Source organism: Carettochelys insculpta, chromosome 3 (genome assembly GCF_033958435.1).
Source record: "Carettochelys insculpta isolate YL-2023 chromosome 3, ASM3395843v1, whole genome shotgun sequence".
In the NCBI taxonomy this organism is placed as follows: domain Eukaryota; kingdom Metazoa; phylum Chordata; order Testudines; family Carettochelyidae; genus Carettochelys; species Carettochelys insculpta.
Genome location: NC_134139.1, coordinates 114,101,503 through 114,115,653, shown reverse-complemented (window position 1 = coordinate 114,115,653; position 14,151 = coordinate 114,101,503). Strand labels below are relative to the sequence as shown.

The 14,151-nt window shown below is 43.1% G+C and overlaps 1 protein-coding gene across 15 annotated transcripts in view; it reads right to left on the bottom strand.

The window, feature by feature from the left end:
* Nucleotides 1–9,118, bottom strand: part of TRDN (triadin) — a 351,197-nt gene extending 342,079 nt beyond the window's left edge. For 11 of the 15 annotated variants that reach the window (XM_074990631.1, XM_074990634.1, XM_074990630.1 and 8 more), the window contains exon 1: nt 8,673–9,118. In XM_074990631.1, coding sequence (XP_074846732.1) covers nt 8,673–8,694 — 22 coding nt within the window. In that variant the 5' untranslated portion in view covers nt 8,695–9,118. The remainder of the gene's footprint in view (nt 1–8,672) is intronic. The other 4 variants (XM_074990632.1, XM_074990639.1, XM_074990636.1 and 1 more) reach the window with 1 other exon arrangement.
* Nucleotides 9,119–14,151: the final 5,033 nt, after the last annotated feature.

Below are 14,151 nucleotides of genomic sequence, written 5' to 3'. Positions count from 1 at the left end.
GCATGCGGGCAGCCGCGGCGCTTCGAAATTGACGAGCCTTGCCGCCGCGCATCTCGTCCAGACGGGGCTCCTTTTCGAAAGGACCCCGCCTACTTCGAAGTCCCCTTATTCCCATGAGCTCACAGGAATAAGGGGACTTCGAAGTAAGTGGGATCCTTTTGAAACGAAGCCCCGTCTGGACGAGATGCGTGGCGGCAAGCCGCATCAATTTCGAAGCACCGCAGCTGCCCGCATGCTAATGAAGTGCTGAATATGCATTTCAGCGCTTCATTAGTAAACTTCGAAATGGCCATTTGAATGGCCATTTCGAAGTCTGGGGCACGTGTAGACACGGCCGAGTAGTGCCCTACTTAGAAGTTTAGCTTTGAAGTAGGATGTATGTAGATGCTGAGCTTCAAAGTTGCTTACTTTGAAATTGTACTGCAACATCCGAGTTATGTTTGTATTGTAGACACAGCCTATGAGTTTTAATCATAAAACAACAATGAATACATGACAAAATATAAAGTAGGATTCAAATCCTGCTCCTTTTGAGTTCAATGGAAATTTGCTATTTCTTTCATTTGGGCCAAGACTTAACCTTGGGTGTTTAAAAGTATTTAACTGGTAATAGGAACATTGTAACACTTTCAATGTGCTTAAAGAGAGAAGAAATTAGAATATTAGTTTCAAAAAGAAAAGGAAAGCTTCTTTCTTTCTCTAAACAGCTGACCTGCCTCACCTAGGGCAACTCTGGCTTCTCTGACTTTGAACTATCCTGGTCAATGCCACAGAAACCAAGTTGGGTAGATCCTCAGTATCTTTCTACCACGACAAGATAAAATAATGCTGATTTTTTTTTCTTTTTAACATTAAGGGAAATGATTTTTTTAAAGTTTATTGCCAATTATTTTTGATTACTACTCTGAATTTAACAACATGGCAGACAATTTTACAGTGCATAATATATTGCTGGTATTTCAACAAGATACAAAAACTTTCAGGATCCAAAGAGCTCTAACACCTCTGAGGACTGTCAAATAATTTTGAACTAAAATATGAAATTTGTAAAAATACACAGCCAGAAGTGGAAGCACTGTCATAAACGTGCGTGTGTGTCTGTCTGTCCACACAATTTGCATGTACAGTTAGTCCGTAAGCAATAGGAAGTGCTTGAAAGAAAGTCTATTGTTCCTGCACAAACTATTCCAAAATATATTATTCAGTAACATAAATGTTACAATCTGATTAGTCGGATGTGGAAATATCTGCTTCAGCCCTTTTGCAAGGGCAAGATATATCCTTGTTCAGGAGGCAAATGGCATATCAGGTAAATTGATAAGAACATATAAAAATTACTGAAGGCTAATGTTTGAAATCAATTTCACATTACACAAGTTAAAAATGAAGGCACTGTGCATCCAGGGTCAAGCTTGGGTTATGAGAAATCACAAGTATTGGTTTATACAGTTTACAAGATCCATAGGATATATAAACAGTATTGTCCCAGATTAATGGGAGTGGGTTTTTAAAACATCAGTGAATGTCAATTCATTGGCATGCCACGCGTAGAGCGTATGGAGTCAGACTCAGTGGTGGTAAAGTGGACAAGTATATGGATGGAATGTGTCCCTGCGTCCATCGATTCTGGTGGGTCGCCTATGGAAAAATGTAGTCTGTCAGGGAAGAAATTGGGTTATTGTCCCTTGTCAGCAGTCCTGTTCCCTCCTCTTGGTACTGGCTGTGTCCCATGATGTGCTCTGCATAAATGTTTGTGGACCTTCTGATGGTGTCGGACACCATGAGTTGCCTCATGAGCTGGGCATAGTGCCGACCAACTCCACATGCTGTCAGCATCAGCTTGTCAGGGGGTGTGGAGGTCGCCGTGCACCCAGGGCTCCCATGATCAAGGAATAAATCTGAACCTCATAGCCCTGGGCTGTGAGGGTGTTGGCCAGTGGCATGTCTTTCTCTACTTTTCAAAACTGAGGCCCAGGGAAAGTCAGCGTACTGTTCTCAAAGGGTGCCATGATGTCCACTGTGATGACTTTCTTTTTCTCCTCATTGGTCACAGTGATGCCAGCTGATGTCCAATAGATGGCAGAGTCATTGGTAATCATTCCCAAGGACGATGGCATGGCTTTGACCAGCTGATCTGGAACGGCATTGTGTCAGAACTGCCAGGCCATGGAATGGATCTGGCAACCACACCAGCTGTGGGGCAGTGTCTCGGTGTAGTCCAACTTCCTGCAGCATTTTTTCCTGGTTCCCGTATAGAAAGGGTTCCATCGAGAGCACAGCTGTTGAGCTGGACCTGGTGGATGAACTGCCCATCGATAAACCAAATAAAATTGCCCCCAGGGAGGAAGTGATTGCCCATTTGCTGGTTACCTCAAACACCTTTTAATGGTCCAGCTTCCTCTTAAGTTTCTCAGTGTAGTGCCAGTGGATGACATCCTTCACAGTCCTCTCCAGCATTGTTCAGCAGTTGGGAGATGATGGAGTGGTCCATGTTTTTTTGCATTGCACCAGGACTCCCAGCTCCTGGTGCTCCTCCCTGGCAGGAACACATACAGTGGCAGCTGATCTTCTTTTCTAGGTGGTACAAGGCATTGCAGGAATGGGACCAGAATGAAGACAGTTTTCCCCCATCTCTTGTGAATTCAGCGACCAGACATCCACTGATGCTACAGGACATCTTATCCAAACAAATAAGGAAACTGTTCTTTCATGTTATAAAATATTGTTAAACTTGTTTATTTGAACTGAAAATATTTAGAAAAGTCTGTTATGCATTTAACACTCTTAAGTAAGCAGTCACTTTATCATTCTATATTTGAACTTCTGGGTTGTTGAAGGTTACTTTTAGCTTCTGGCATAAGCCCACTTAAAACATGTGTTGCACATCTTTATGACTCTGTACCCTGGCTCTTCATGTGCTATTTCTCATGTATCACTATGTTGACCTACATTATTTTTAAAGTGTGCAAACCTTGTTAAATCTGGCTTTTCAAATGTTTGAGGACTACATTACTTGTCTTACTTGTCTACTGAACTGAGCACAGGACAAAAATCCAGGAACTCATCCTGGTTTGGTCACTCACAAGCTGTGAACCCTCTGGTTATTCACTTACTACGTCTACACGTGCCCCAAACTTCGAAATGGCCATGCAAATGGCCATTTCGAAGTTTACTAATGAAGCGCTGACATGCATATTCAGCGCTTCATTAGCATGCGGGCGGCAGCGGCGCTTCGAAATTGACGAGCCTTGCCGCCGCGCGGCGCATCCAGACGGGGCTCCTTTTCGAAAGCACGCCACCTACTTCGAAGTCCCCTTATTCCCGTGAGCTCATGGGAATAAGGGGACTTCGAAGAAGGTGGCGTCCTTTCGAAAAGGAGCCCCGTCTGGCCGCGCTGCGCGGCTGCAAGGCTCGTCAATTTCGAAGCGCCGCTGCCGCCCGCATGCTAATGAAGCGCTGAATATGCATGTCAGCGCTTCATTAGTAAACTTCGAAATGGCCATTTGCATGGCCATTTCGAAGTTTGGGGCACGTGTAGACACAGCCTTAGGGCTAAATTGGCTCATTGCAATTTGCCCTGATTAACTGGCAATGTACAGATGTAAAGCTACCAGGAGCAAACTAGGGACTGACTAGGGATTAGGCATTTGTGACTCCTGACCTCTCAGACAAGAACATACCTGGGAGAGCTAGTGCCTAAGCCACTGCAGTTACAGTCTATTTTTAGGGTGTTAGCTAGATCAGAGTCAGTGTGAGTATGTCTCCTGAAGCTGGGAGTTGCACCTCCAACTATAAGTGCAGACTCACCCTCAGAGAAGCAGTTCAGATCTTGTTTCTCCCATGCCTACCCCTGGCACAGACTACTTCCTCTCTGTATTGGATCAGCTGCACTAGTCAGTGCATTGCAAGACCAGAATTATGCCTCCCTTCATTCTTTAACCACCTGGGGGTAGTGGCAGGGAGCAACATGGTGACAGCTACCTCCCTTTTTAGGACTCCTAATGCCAGCAGTCAGCATACTGGAGCAAAGCCCTTCTTATTATTTCCCTCCAGTTGCCCAACTGTCTACTCACACAAACTCAAACTTCCTTCTCTCATCCCCGTGCCCTAGGGCCACACCCCACTTACTCCAGCCCCCTCTCTCTGCTACCCCTCCTCCACCCTCACTTAATTTCACTGGACTGGGATAGAGGGCTGAGGCACGGGAGAGCTCTGCTCTGGGGCTGAGGGTTTTGGCATGTGAGAAGAGGCTCTGGCCTAAGACTGGGACAAGAGGTTTGGGTGCAAGAGGTGGTGTGGGGTACTGGTTCCTGGAGAGGGTCAGGGCTGGGGAAGAGGGTTGGAGTGTGGGAAGGCATGTGTGTTGCTCGCTCTGGGATGGATGCACTGTATGGGCAGCACTTACCTCAGGTTACCACCCAGAAGCAGCCAGCATGTCCCTGCAGCTAGGGTGGAAGAACCTGGCTCTGAGAATTGCCCTTGACTTCAAGCACCACTCCTATAGCTTCTGGCCCATGGGAGCCACAAATTCATCACTTGGGGCAGGAGCAGCATGCAGAGCCCCTCTAGCCCCCACTAGAGGCCACAAAGTTGTGCCAGCTGCTTCAAGGATAGTGTGGGGCCAGACCAAGAAGCCTTCCTTAGCCCCACTGAACCAATGGACTTTTAGAGGCTGAAAATCTCCTGGATTGACTACAGGAGCCTCCAGGAGATAGAGAGGAACCAGGAGGGTTGGCTATGCTATATTCCCCTGATAATGTTCCTAGTGTGTGAGTCCCTAACCTTTTAGAATGTATGCCCATTTGGATATGTAATGTTTACCAAGCACATGGGTGTGTTAAATATGTAATAGTTAATATCCAGACTGAGCTTTGAATGGTACGTACCTATAAAATCTATTATTTAGCAATAAGTGTATTTCTGTTTCTAAAATAGCAGATATAAGTTATTAATAATGTGAGCTGATCCAATTCAGTCCTAAGTCATTTTATAAGCATTCATTGGGACTAGAATACAAGATAGTTGGCATATACATGACAATTTTCTAAGGATTTAGGTGGACAACCTGGGAAAACTAACTCATGTTGTCATGTTTTTATCCAATTATGGTTTGTTGCTGCAATCTTGCCATGTAACTTTTTACTTGGGATAAAATGTCATCCCAGGTAGTAGATGTGGGGCCTGGTATTAGAAGTTAGGCTGGATGTTTTCAGTTTTGTTCCATTTTTAATTCCAATTAATTTCATTGGCATTACATTTCTGGGGTAAAACTGAAATTACAGACATCCTGTATAATTATTGCTAAGTAGGGCATTAGCTTGAATTGGAGTGTCACAAGAAAGCTGTCTAGATAGTTGAATCAAGATGACATGTCCCCTGCTTAGTTGATCTAGTGAGCCTCACCATAGTTCAGCAGACAAAATGACAAAGGCATCATTAAGGCCCTCTCTTCAGCCATACAAACTATGGTTCCACACATTCTGGTTGCCATGCAATGCTGACATGTATTTATAATATTTCATGGGGCAAGTTCTGACTGACAGAGTGGACGACATGGGATTGTCAGTGTAACAAAGACAAAAGGAACAGGAAGTTTAATACTATTAATGGCAGAAAGTCACTAGCAGCTCATTTACTGGAACGGTGTAAGGTTTTGTTTCATTGTGGATTTGAACTTGCAAGCTCCCTCATTGGTAGCACAGCAATTCAGGAGAGAAAAATCAACCTTGAAACTGAAGTATAGCCTCGAATTCGAAATACAGTATTGGTGCCATTGATTAAAACTTTACACCGGGGGTCAGCAAGAGTTGCACATGAGCCAATTTTCATCAGCATATGAGGCAGGAGCTCAGCCCCTCCTCTCCTAACCCTTGCAGCCGGGAGCTTGCTCAAAGCTGTGCTGCCTGTGGGTTGACAAAAGACCAGATAATGCTACCGACCACCACCTAAAGGGGAAAGCGCCATATCTTAATTTATTTATTAATTAAGCTGTTGTAAGTAGGACTATTAGTGACTTTTAAAAGTATCACCAGCACTCGGACTGTACGTAGAGGTCATAAGGTCAAATTTCAGCACTCCACCTTGGAAAGCTTGCTGACCCCAGTTTTACATCATCTAGGCTACGTCTACACGTGAAGCCAACATCGAAATAGCTTATTTCGATGTAGCAACATCGAAATAACGTCTACACGTCCTCCAGGGCTGGCAACGTCGATGTTCAACTTCGACGTTGCGTGGCACCACATCGAAATAGGCGCTGCGGGGGTACGTCTACACGCCAAAGTAGCACACATCGAAATAAGGGTGCCAGGCACAGCTGCAGACAGGGTCACAGGGCGGACTCAACAGCAAGCCGCTCCCTTAAAGGGCCCCTCCCAGACACACTTGCACTAAACAAGACGAGAGACACAGAGCCGACAACTGGTTGCAGACCCTGTGCATGCAGCATGGATCCCCAGCTGCCGCAGCAGCAGCCAGAAGCCCTGGGCTAAGGGCTGCTGCCCACGGTGACCATAGAGCCCCGCAGGGGCTGGAGAGAGAGCATCTCTCAACCCCCCAGCTGATGGCCGCCATGGAGGACCCGGCAATTTCGACGTTGCGGGACACGGATCATCTACACGGTCCCTACTTCGACATTGAATGTCGAAGTAGGGCGCTATTCCGATCCCCTCATGAGGTTAGCGACTTCGACGTCTCGCCACCTAACGTCGAAGTTAACTTCGAAATAGCGCCCAACGCATGTAGCCACGACGGGCGCTATTTCGAAGTTAGTGCCACTACTTCGAAGTAGCGTGCACGTGTAGACACAGCTCTAATGAATCAGATGTAAAAACAACAACAAAAAAATCAGCTGATCAGTATAACCCTCCTTCACACATAAAAGATAAAGTGGTTTCCATAGCCCCATTAACCTATCCTCTGAATGTTAGCCTGCTGTGGAATTGACATCTATTATCATCTAAAGCCGTCACTGCTTTACACAGGCCGAAAGACTCACATCATTACAGCTGAATAGAGCTCTTAAGTTTGACAGGGATGTTTAGAGTCTTCTGAACTATTATGTAGGATTCTTTTTCTTTAAAAAAAAAAAAGAACTCTTCATTTCAATTAGCAGATGCCAGATTCAGCAACTCAGAATAACTTTATAGATGTGTAATACAGCTAAATGACTTGTTCGGTTGAAAAGCCTTGTGTATTTTATAGTAATTTTCATCCGGGCTGCATTAGAGAGTGTCAGTCGGGAATATCTACCACAAACGAGGAACCTCCCACAAGAGCAAAAACAAATTAAAAGCACTCAACCAGACCTAAGCATTTTCTGTCCTCAGATTCATTCACACAAGTCCTTCTGACATCTGTGGCAATACCCTGCACGACTCTGAAGACAAATATAATTCTCCAAATAGCAAACACAAAATGAGCAGTGTTTCCATCAAAAATTTGGATAAGAATGTCTACATGAACTAGACTCAGCATTACTGTCAGAGCTGTCTGACTATACCACCTGTTTCAGGAGCAAATTATGTACACTCATGCAACCACTGATGATAAAAAAAGCCAGGAGCACCTAGCCCACATCAGCTGTATGTTTTCTACTGCCAGCATGGAGCACGAATACTGCAAATTCTGACACTGCTAATTTTGCAGCCTTTGAGAAACAGATTAATTCACGAACAGTGAGCAATGCCATTCCTCCCAAACCTCTGCTTAAAACTGAAGAAAGAAAAGTACAAGTTAATGACTCCATCACAAGCAAAATAAAATAAACTTTCAGGGGACTGTCCGATAGCCTATTTTATACATTCCATTATTAAATTTAAAGACGATCAGGAGCGTGTTCCAGAATGGATGGAAACTGGTATGAGATTCCACTACGATATTCAGTATTTGAGTAAAAAAAAGGTGGAATTTTAAACAGCTTCTTTCCTGCACTCGTGTTGATAAAATATTGTTATGCATCTAAAAAGTTATTTAAATATGAATGGTCAGGAAATATTAAAGTACATGAAATATTCATGTGTTAGGATAACTGTTTTGTGGTTTATATGATTACTTCTCATTCTTTGGGCCTCTCCCTGCAGTAATCATTCAAGCAATGGTCTCAGGGGCTTACAAAGGAAGACTACCTGAATAAAACCTGCAGGCTCAACACCATTTACTTTTAATCAATACTAAATGTAGGTTGCAGACAGAGACTTTGGTCCTGCAAATGGCTCTGTGCAAGAGTACCCCTGTGCCTCCATTGTGCCAGGTGCAGGGTCAGCACCACCGAGCTACTGAGCTGATTTCTGACATTCAGTCTGACAGAGTTCAGTGTCAAATTTGCTGATGGGATATTTGGCTGTGTAAGGCCTTCAAGACTGGACCTATTGGTGTTAAACCCAATAGCTCCAGTTCAGTATGCATTCAGTGTCACTTTAGGGTCACCGTCTAAGCTACAGTTGCTCAGGTTACATGGCCAACACTATTTTTAGAGGTGTGTGGTGATCTAGCTTCACTAACTAGCAGCAGTGTCTCCAGCTACTAGACAAACACTACTCAGACAAAAACCCACCCTTCAGGAAAACTGCTATTCCCAAAAGAGCAATAAATCACACTGACACACTGACTCAATTACTCTGTCAAAGTACAGATTGTTTTCAATTAATTATGTTTGAAAATAGCTACTGTACCTTCTGTTGTAATCGCAGCCATAGCGATGACAGAGAGAGATACTTTACTGAGCAGGTCAAGTTATACCGGCAGCTTAAATAATACTTCTGGGTCACTGACTCTGTCAGGAGATGCAGAAATAAAAGGGAAGTTCCTCCTCCTTTCCTCTTCTGTTTCTTCTTTTATGCCTCACTGACCTTATCTTCTCTGTAGAGCCTTGGCCCTCCAGAACAACCTAAGCTTTTTCCAAGGTAACGCCTGCAGTTCAGACTTATGTATCAGCTTCTAACAAAAATAGCTGTGCTTCATAGTGGATCTTCAGCATGAGAACCCCACACCCTATACGTAAAAATAAAAATTCCCAGATCCAAAGGGGACAGCAGAGCAGGGAAAGACAGCAAAAGGCAAAGGGTCTGGAAAGAACTGTTTAAAGCTCCTGCAGCTTCTCTAATATAATTACAGTTCTTGAGGGGGGAAGGGAAGGTCAGAAAATATGACATATAGAGTTCAAAGTAACCTTATCCCCATCCTAGCTCAAATTTATTCTTAGCACAGTTAATGCTTGGAACATTCTTCCTTGCCTTATTAGGACTGGGGAGGGTCCTATGAAGTCTACCAGTCAACAACAGAGAGGGTAAATGTGGATAATTTTTTCCACTTTGAGTCCCAATCCCAGTTCTCAAGACACAACCAGCAAAGTCATTTTAGATCACATCACCCACTAAACACTTCACCTTTGTCTTTTACTCATTTCATAAATCTCCATATTTATTTGTAATGTTACCGAATACTTGTAACTAAACTACTCAGATTAAAGGATACAGGTTATAGCCATGATTAACCTCTACAGATTTTAAACTGAACATATTTTCTTCTCCAGACCTCATTCAAGGATCTAAAGCAAATCAAATCTGGTGTAAAATGTGTTGAGAAACAAACTTTTAAAAACTTGATATCAAATAGTGACAGAGAGATAGCTGTTCATGGGACAGAAAGCCCATCACCTAATGAATTATTTTGTTAATCTTTGAAGTGCTGCATGACTGCTTTTTTGGTTTGATATGAGATAGGTTTTTTAAATGCATTTATTAAAAATAAACAAACATTCTATCAACTGTAGTGCTTGAGATGACAAAATTGCAAGATTATAGTAGTGGGGGGAAGAACATGAAACTGACAAAAACTGTCCTCCACCCAGCATTCCTCAGCATGTAGAATCTGAGTCACATTAAATGAGAAACGGACTATCAGCCTTGTGACTGACTGGCCTGCAGTCAGCTCATTTCTATTGCAAGGACTGACATTTGCACTTCTCATCTACCCCACACCTGAAGTAAGTGCCTCGTTATGTGGTAAGATGCAAGGAAGAGGTCTGTGAGGATGGGTGGGAAGCAGAAGGGAAGACAAATGATCTGGAGTAAGTATGATAGAGATGAAAATGGGAGTGAATGAGTGAGCCAAAGGGTGTCCTTAATTAGACTGTAAGCTCATCAGGGCCAGGACCATGTCTGTGCAGTTTACAAACACCAAACACATATGCCATGTGCATGTATTTCTGTCTTTCTGTTCCCACTCTCTGTCCCCTCCATTTGCTCTCTAGTCTCCACCCTGCCATCTCCCTTACTGGAGACATGCTGGGTCATCATGTCCCTGCCTCTCTTTTTCCCAGATGCTTCCTGCTGAGCTAGTTCCAGTGAAGGAAGAGATGACACAGCCTCGACAGTTTTAATGCTTACAGCCTAGCAGCCCTGTGACCAGGAAGGGATACGGCATGGGGGCCCCTGCAGCTCTGCTGGATCTGTAATCTTCCTGAAGGGCTGCCAGGAGGCATGGCAGGGTATTAAAGAGTCATGATGTGGTGGCTTAGTTTCTTTTTTCCACAGATGCTTCCTGTAATGGAGACCTGGATGAGAACTGGACATTTTCTTTGTGGGAGATCAGAGTGTCTCTGGCTTTTAGGGGAAACATTCTTACAGTACACTGTGTGTGAGCTGGGTTGAACACACATGAAAATAGATTCTACTGGTTTTGAATGAAGAGGAATGTTATCTGGGGCAGTGTTATAAGTGGTAGGCTGAGCAAGAGAGGCTCCTTAGTAGCTCCTCTCATAGTAACAGAGGAGGCTCTTCTAGGGTGAATAGAACTTCACAAGACTCAGTAAATCTACAGAATCTGGTTGTGCTCTCAGGATGAAGTTCTGTGCAGGGAGCCAGCACAGACTGTATCGAAATATTTCACAAAGCAAGGCTGGCCCCCTCAACAGCGGTGAATTTTGTACCCAAGTCCTTAAACTGGGTAATCCTTTCTCCAGCAATAAGGCACTTTTCAAAACAATAAAAAGTTATTCTGTGTCCTCCCCTGGGATCTTCCAGGAGATATTGCTGCCTCTGCTATACGCAGCTACCCCCTGCTTCATTCCCAACACATCTCAGAAGGTTAACAGGAGTGAAGATTCCCCCTCCAGCTTTCTTCTCTGGCTCCGTGCCTAGCTGCTATTTTCCTGCGCACGTGGAGCTGGATTGCAAGGTGAACCCAAGCCATCACTGAGGGGCAGCTTATAGCTGAGGTGCTCCAGGATTAAATCAGTGATCCAACTGTGACAGTGAGACACAGTCAAGTTCCTGCTTTCCAAAAAAAGAGTCAAGTAGTCCCAGCCCCGGACCCACTTACTTCTCCCAGGGCTGTAGGGGCTAGCACATGAGAGAAACACCGGGTAACAAAGAGGAAGCCGTACTAGTCTATACACTATCAAAACAAAAAGCAGTCAAGTAGCACTTTAAAGACTAGCAAAATAGTCTATTAGGTGAGCTTTCGTGGGACAGACCCACTTCTTCAGACCACAGCCAGACCAGAACAGACTCAATATTTAAGGCACAGAGAACCAAAAACAGTAAGCAAGGAGGACAAATCAGAAAAAGATAATCAAGGTGAGCAAATTTGCTCTCTTTACTCTCGGATTTGCTCACCTTGATTATCTTTTTCTGATTTGTCCTCCTTGCTTACTGTTTTTGGTTCTCTGTGCCTTAAATATTGAGTCTGTTCTGGCCTGGCTATGGTCTGAAGAAGTGGGTCTGTCCCATGAAAGCTCACCTAATGAATTATTTTGCTAGTCTTTAAAGTGCTACTTGACTGCTTTTTGTTTTGACAGGGTAACAAAGTCCAAGCTCTGCCCGCTGCCCACCTACTTGCACAGGAGGAGAAGGAGCAGTCTGGCAGAAGGCAGACAGGGATCAAGAAGGCACTCTATGGCTCCATACGCCCCTGCAGGAGCACATACTGCAGGTCACAATGTGGCTGGAAGCAAGAGTTATGAGTAGTAAGTGTTCACAAACCAAGAGGTACGAGTATTTGAAGAGCTCTAGTATTAACTCCAATTTCAGATGAAAAATTGTGTTGCTGAGATAGACAGATTACTAGTGTGCATCTTTCAGCAGCTGATTTCCATGTTGTCATGGCAATAATGCTGAGGGAAGGGGAGGAGGCAGAAAATAACTCACATTATATTGGTAGGGAGTGGGAGAAGGGAGGAGAAACTTTCATACTAATTAAAGGAAACAACAAAAGAGCCAATCAAGTCAGTTTTTGTTAACAAGGAAATGCAGAATAGGATTTTAGATTGTCTGCTAACTTATTATGCATTTGGTGATTTTTCCTGTATTTCCCCACCCCTTTCATTCTCTTCCTCAGGTTATTATCCTGTATATGCAATCTCACAATTTCCACAGTGTTTCACTGTGATGTCACACTGCATTAGGCCTTCCTGTAAATAAGCAATAGGAACAGATAAATTCTTAAAACCCAACTCTACAAAATAAAGCTCAGGCCAAGCAAAGCACTTTGTGATGCAGTGAATGCACAGAAAGGGTACATCTACATAGCAAAGTTATTTCCAAATAATGGCTGTTATTTTGAAATAATTCAGCAGTGGCATTCCATAGATGCTCACAATTTTGAAAGAATTTCAAAATAGCCATCAGCTTATGTAAACCTCATTCTATGAGGAATAGCACCTATTTTGAAATAGGTATTTTAAAATAGGGACTGCGTAAACAGGGAATAGAGTCTGGACATATGCCATAGTGTGGCCAATAGCACTGTTTCAAAATAGGCTAAATTGTGTGTAGAACCTCTATTTCAAAACAGCTGAGCACGATTTTGAAATTAATTTCATGTGTAGCACCTTTATTTCAAAATAAACTATTCCAGAACATCTCTTTCAGTACAGCTTATTTAGAAATAAGGCTGCTGTGTAGACCTAGCCAAAGGCAGCAGGTTCAGAGACAAAATCATAGCCCCAGCTTTTGCTTCCAGACATTGCACTATGGAAATCTTGCAGAACTGATGCAATCTGATGAATCCAGAGACTACATTACGAAAGTTGTACTGCATGCTCAAGGATGTATACAAAAACATTATATGCTCATTATAAATGCAATGCATACAGTTAAGGTTAGGTTGATGGTGTTCACTGGGAGGACCACTAGTAAGTAGTAAAGGCATGTATGGCTGCAAGAAACTGATCAGATGCCTTAACTCCTCATTTCCTGACCTTTCAACATTTGGGGTTTCTAGAAGGTTTAGGGAAAAAAACATATTAAAATACTGATTTGAGGAATTATCTGGATTTCAGTGATATACAGATTTTCAACCTCAAAAACCAAGTGTCTATGTGTTTAAGGCGGTAGTTGGAGTTTTACATTTTGGTTTTCTTTTTTTGTTTTTGCTGTTGCTTGCTGGAAGCACTGCTACAAATAGAGATTTCTCTTTAGCTCCACATTCTGGGTTTCTCAGCTCTTGGATCAGAATTCTGTCCCTGTTGATACACAGTTGATCACGATAACTTTTTTTGTAGTTTTCTGTGTCACAGATCTTATTTGGTACTCAAAAGCTTACCCTCCATTTTGCACTGAAATATTGTGAATAAAGCTTCAAAAATATTGGATCCTCACATCCAAACCTTAACCCTGCTTTTGGTGTGAACCCAATCTTAAAACTAGATTGAAACACTGTCTCCAACTGCGATAGGCATCCCATAGGACTCCTAGGGATGTTTTCATATGCTTAGTTACTATATTTCAGTCTGTCTCTCTCATAAACCCATTATTTGTTCTTTAAAGGAGACAACCAATCGCACTATATGATCAGCATTACTCTGTCAACAATCTATACAGAATAACATTCAGAAGGAATTACATGAAAATGTAAACTCTGTCTCTCTAGAAGCAGACTGAATTGGATTTGATCAAGTCTTGTAGCCACAGATAGCTCACATGCACATATGGGTCCTATCACCTTGATATTTTAGAATAATTCAGGGACATTTGATCAGCTAGGTTTTCAAATAAGAAGTTACTCCACAGCTTGATGGTGGGATGTCAGTAGATATAGAGGAAAACATCTACTGTAGAGATGATAGACCATTCCACTACCCCCTAGATAGTACATCTGACAAGACTACATTGCAGAATGACTGATGGAATCTAAGCCTGCTTGCCTGCT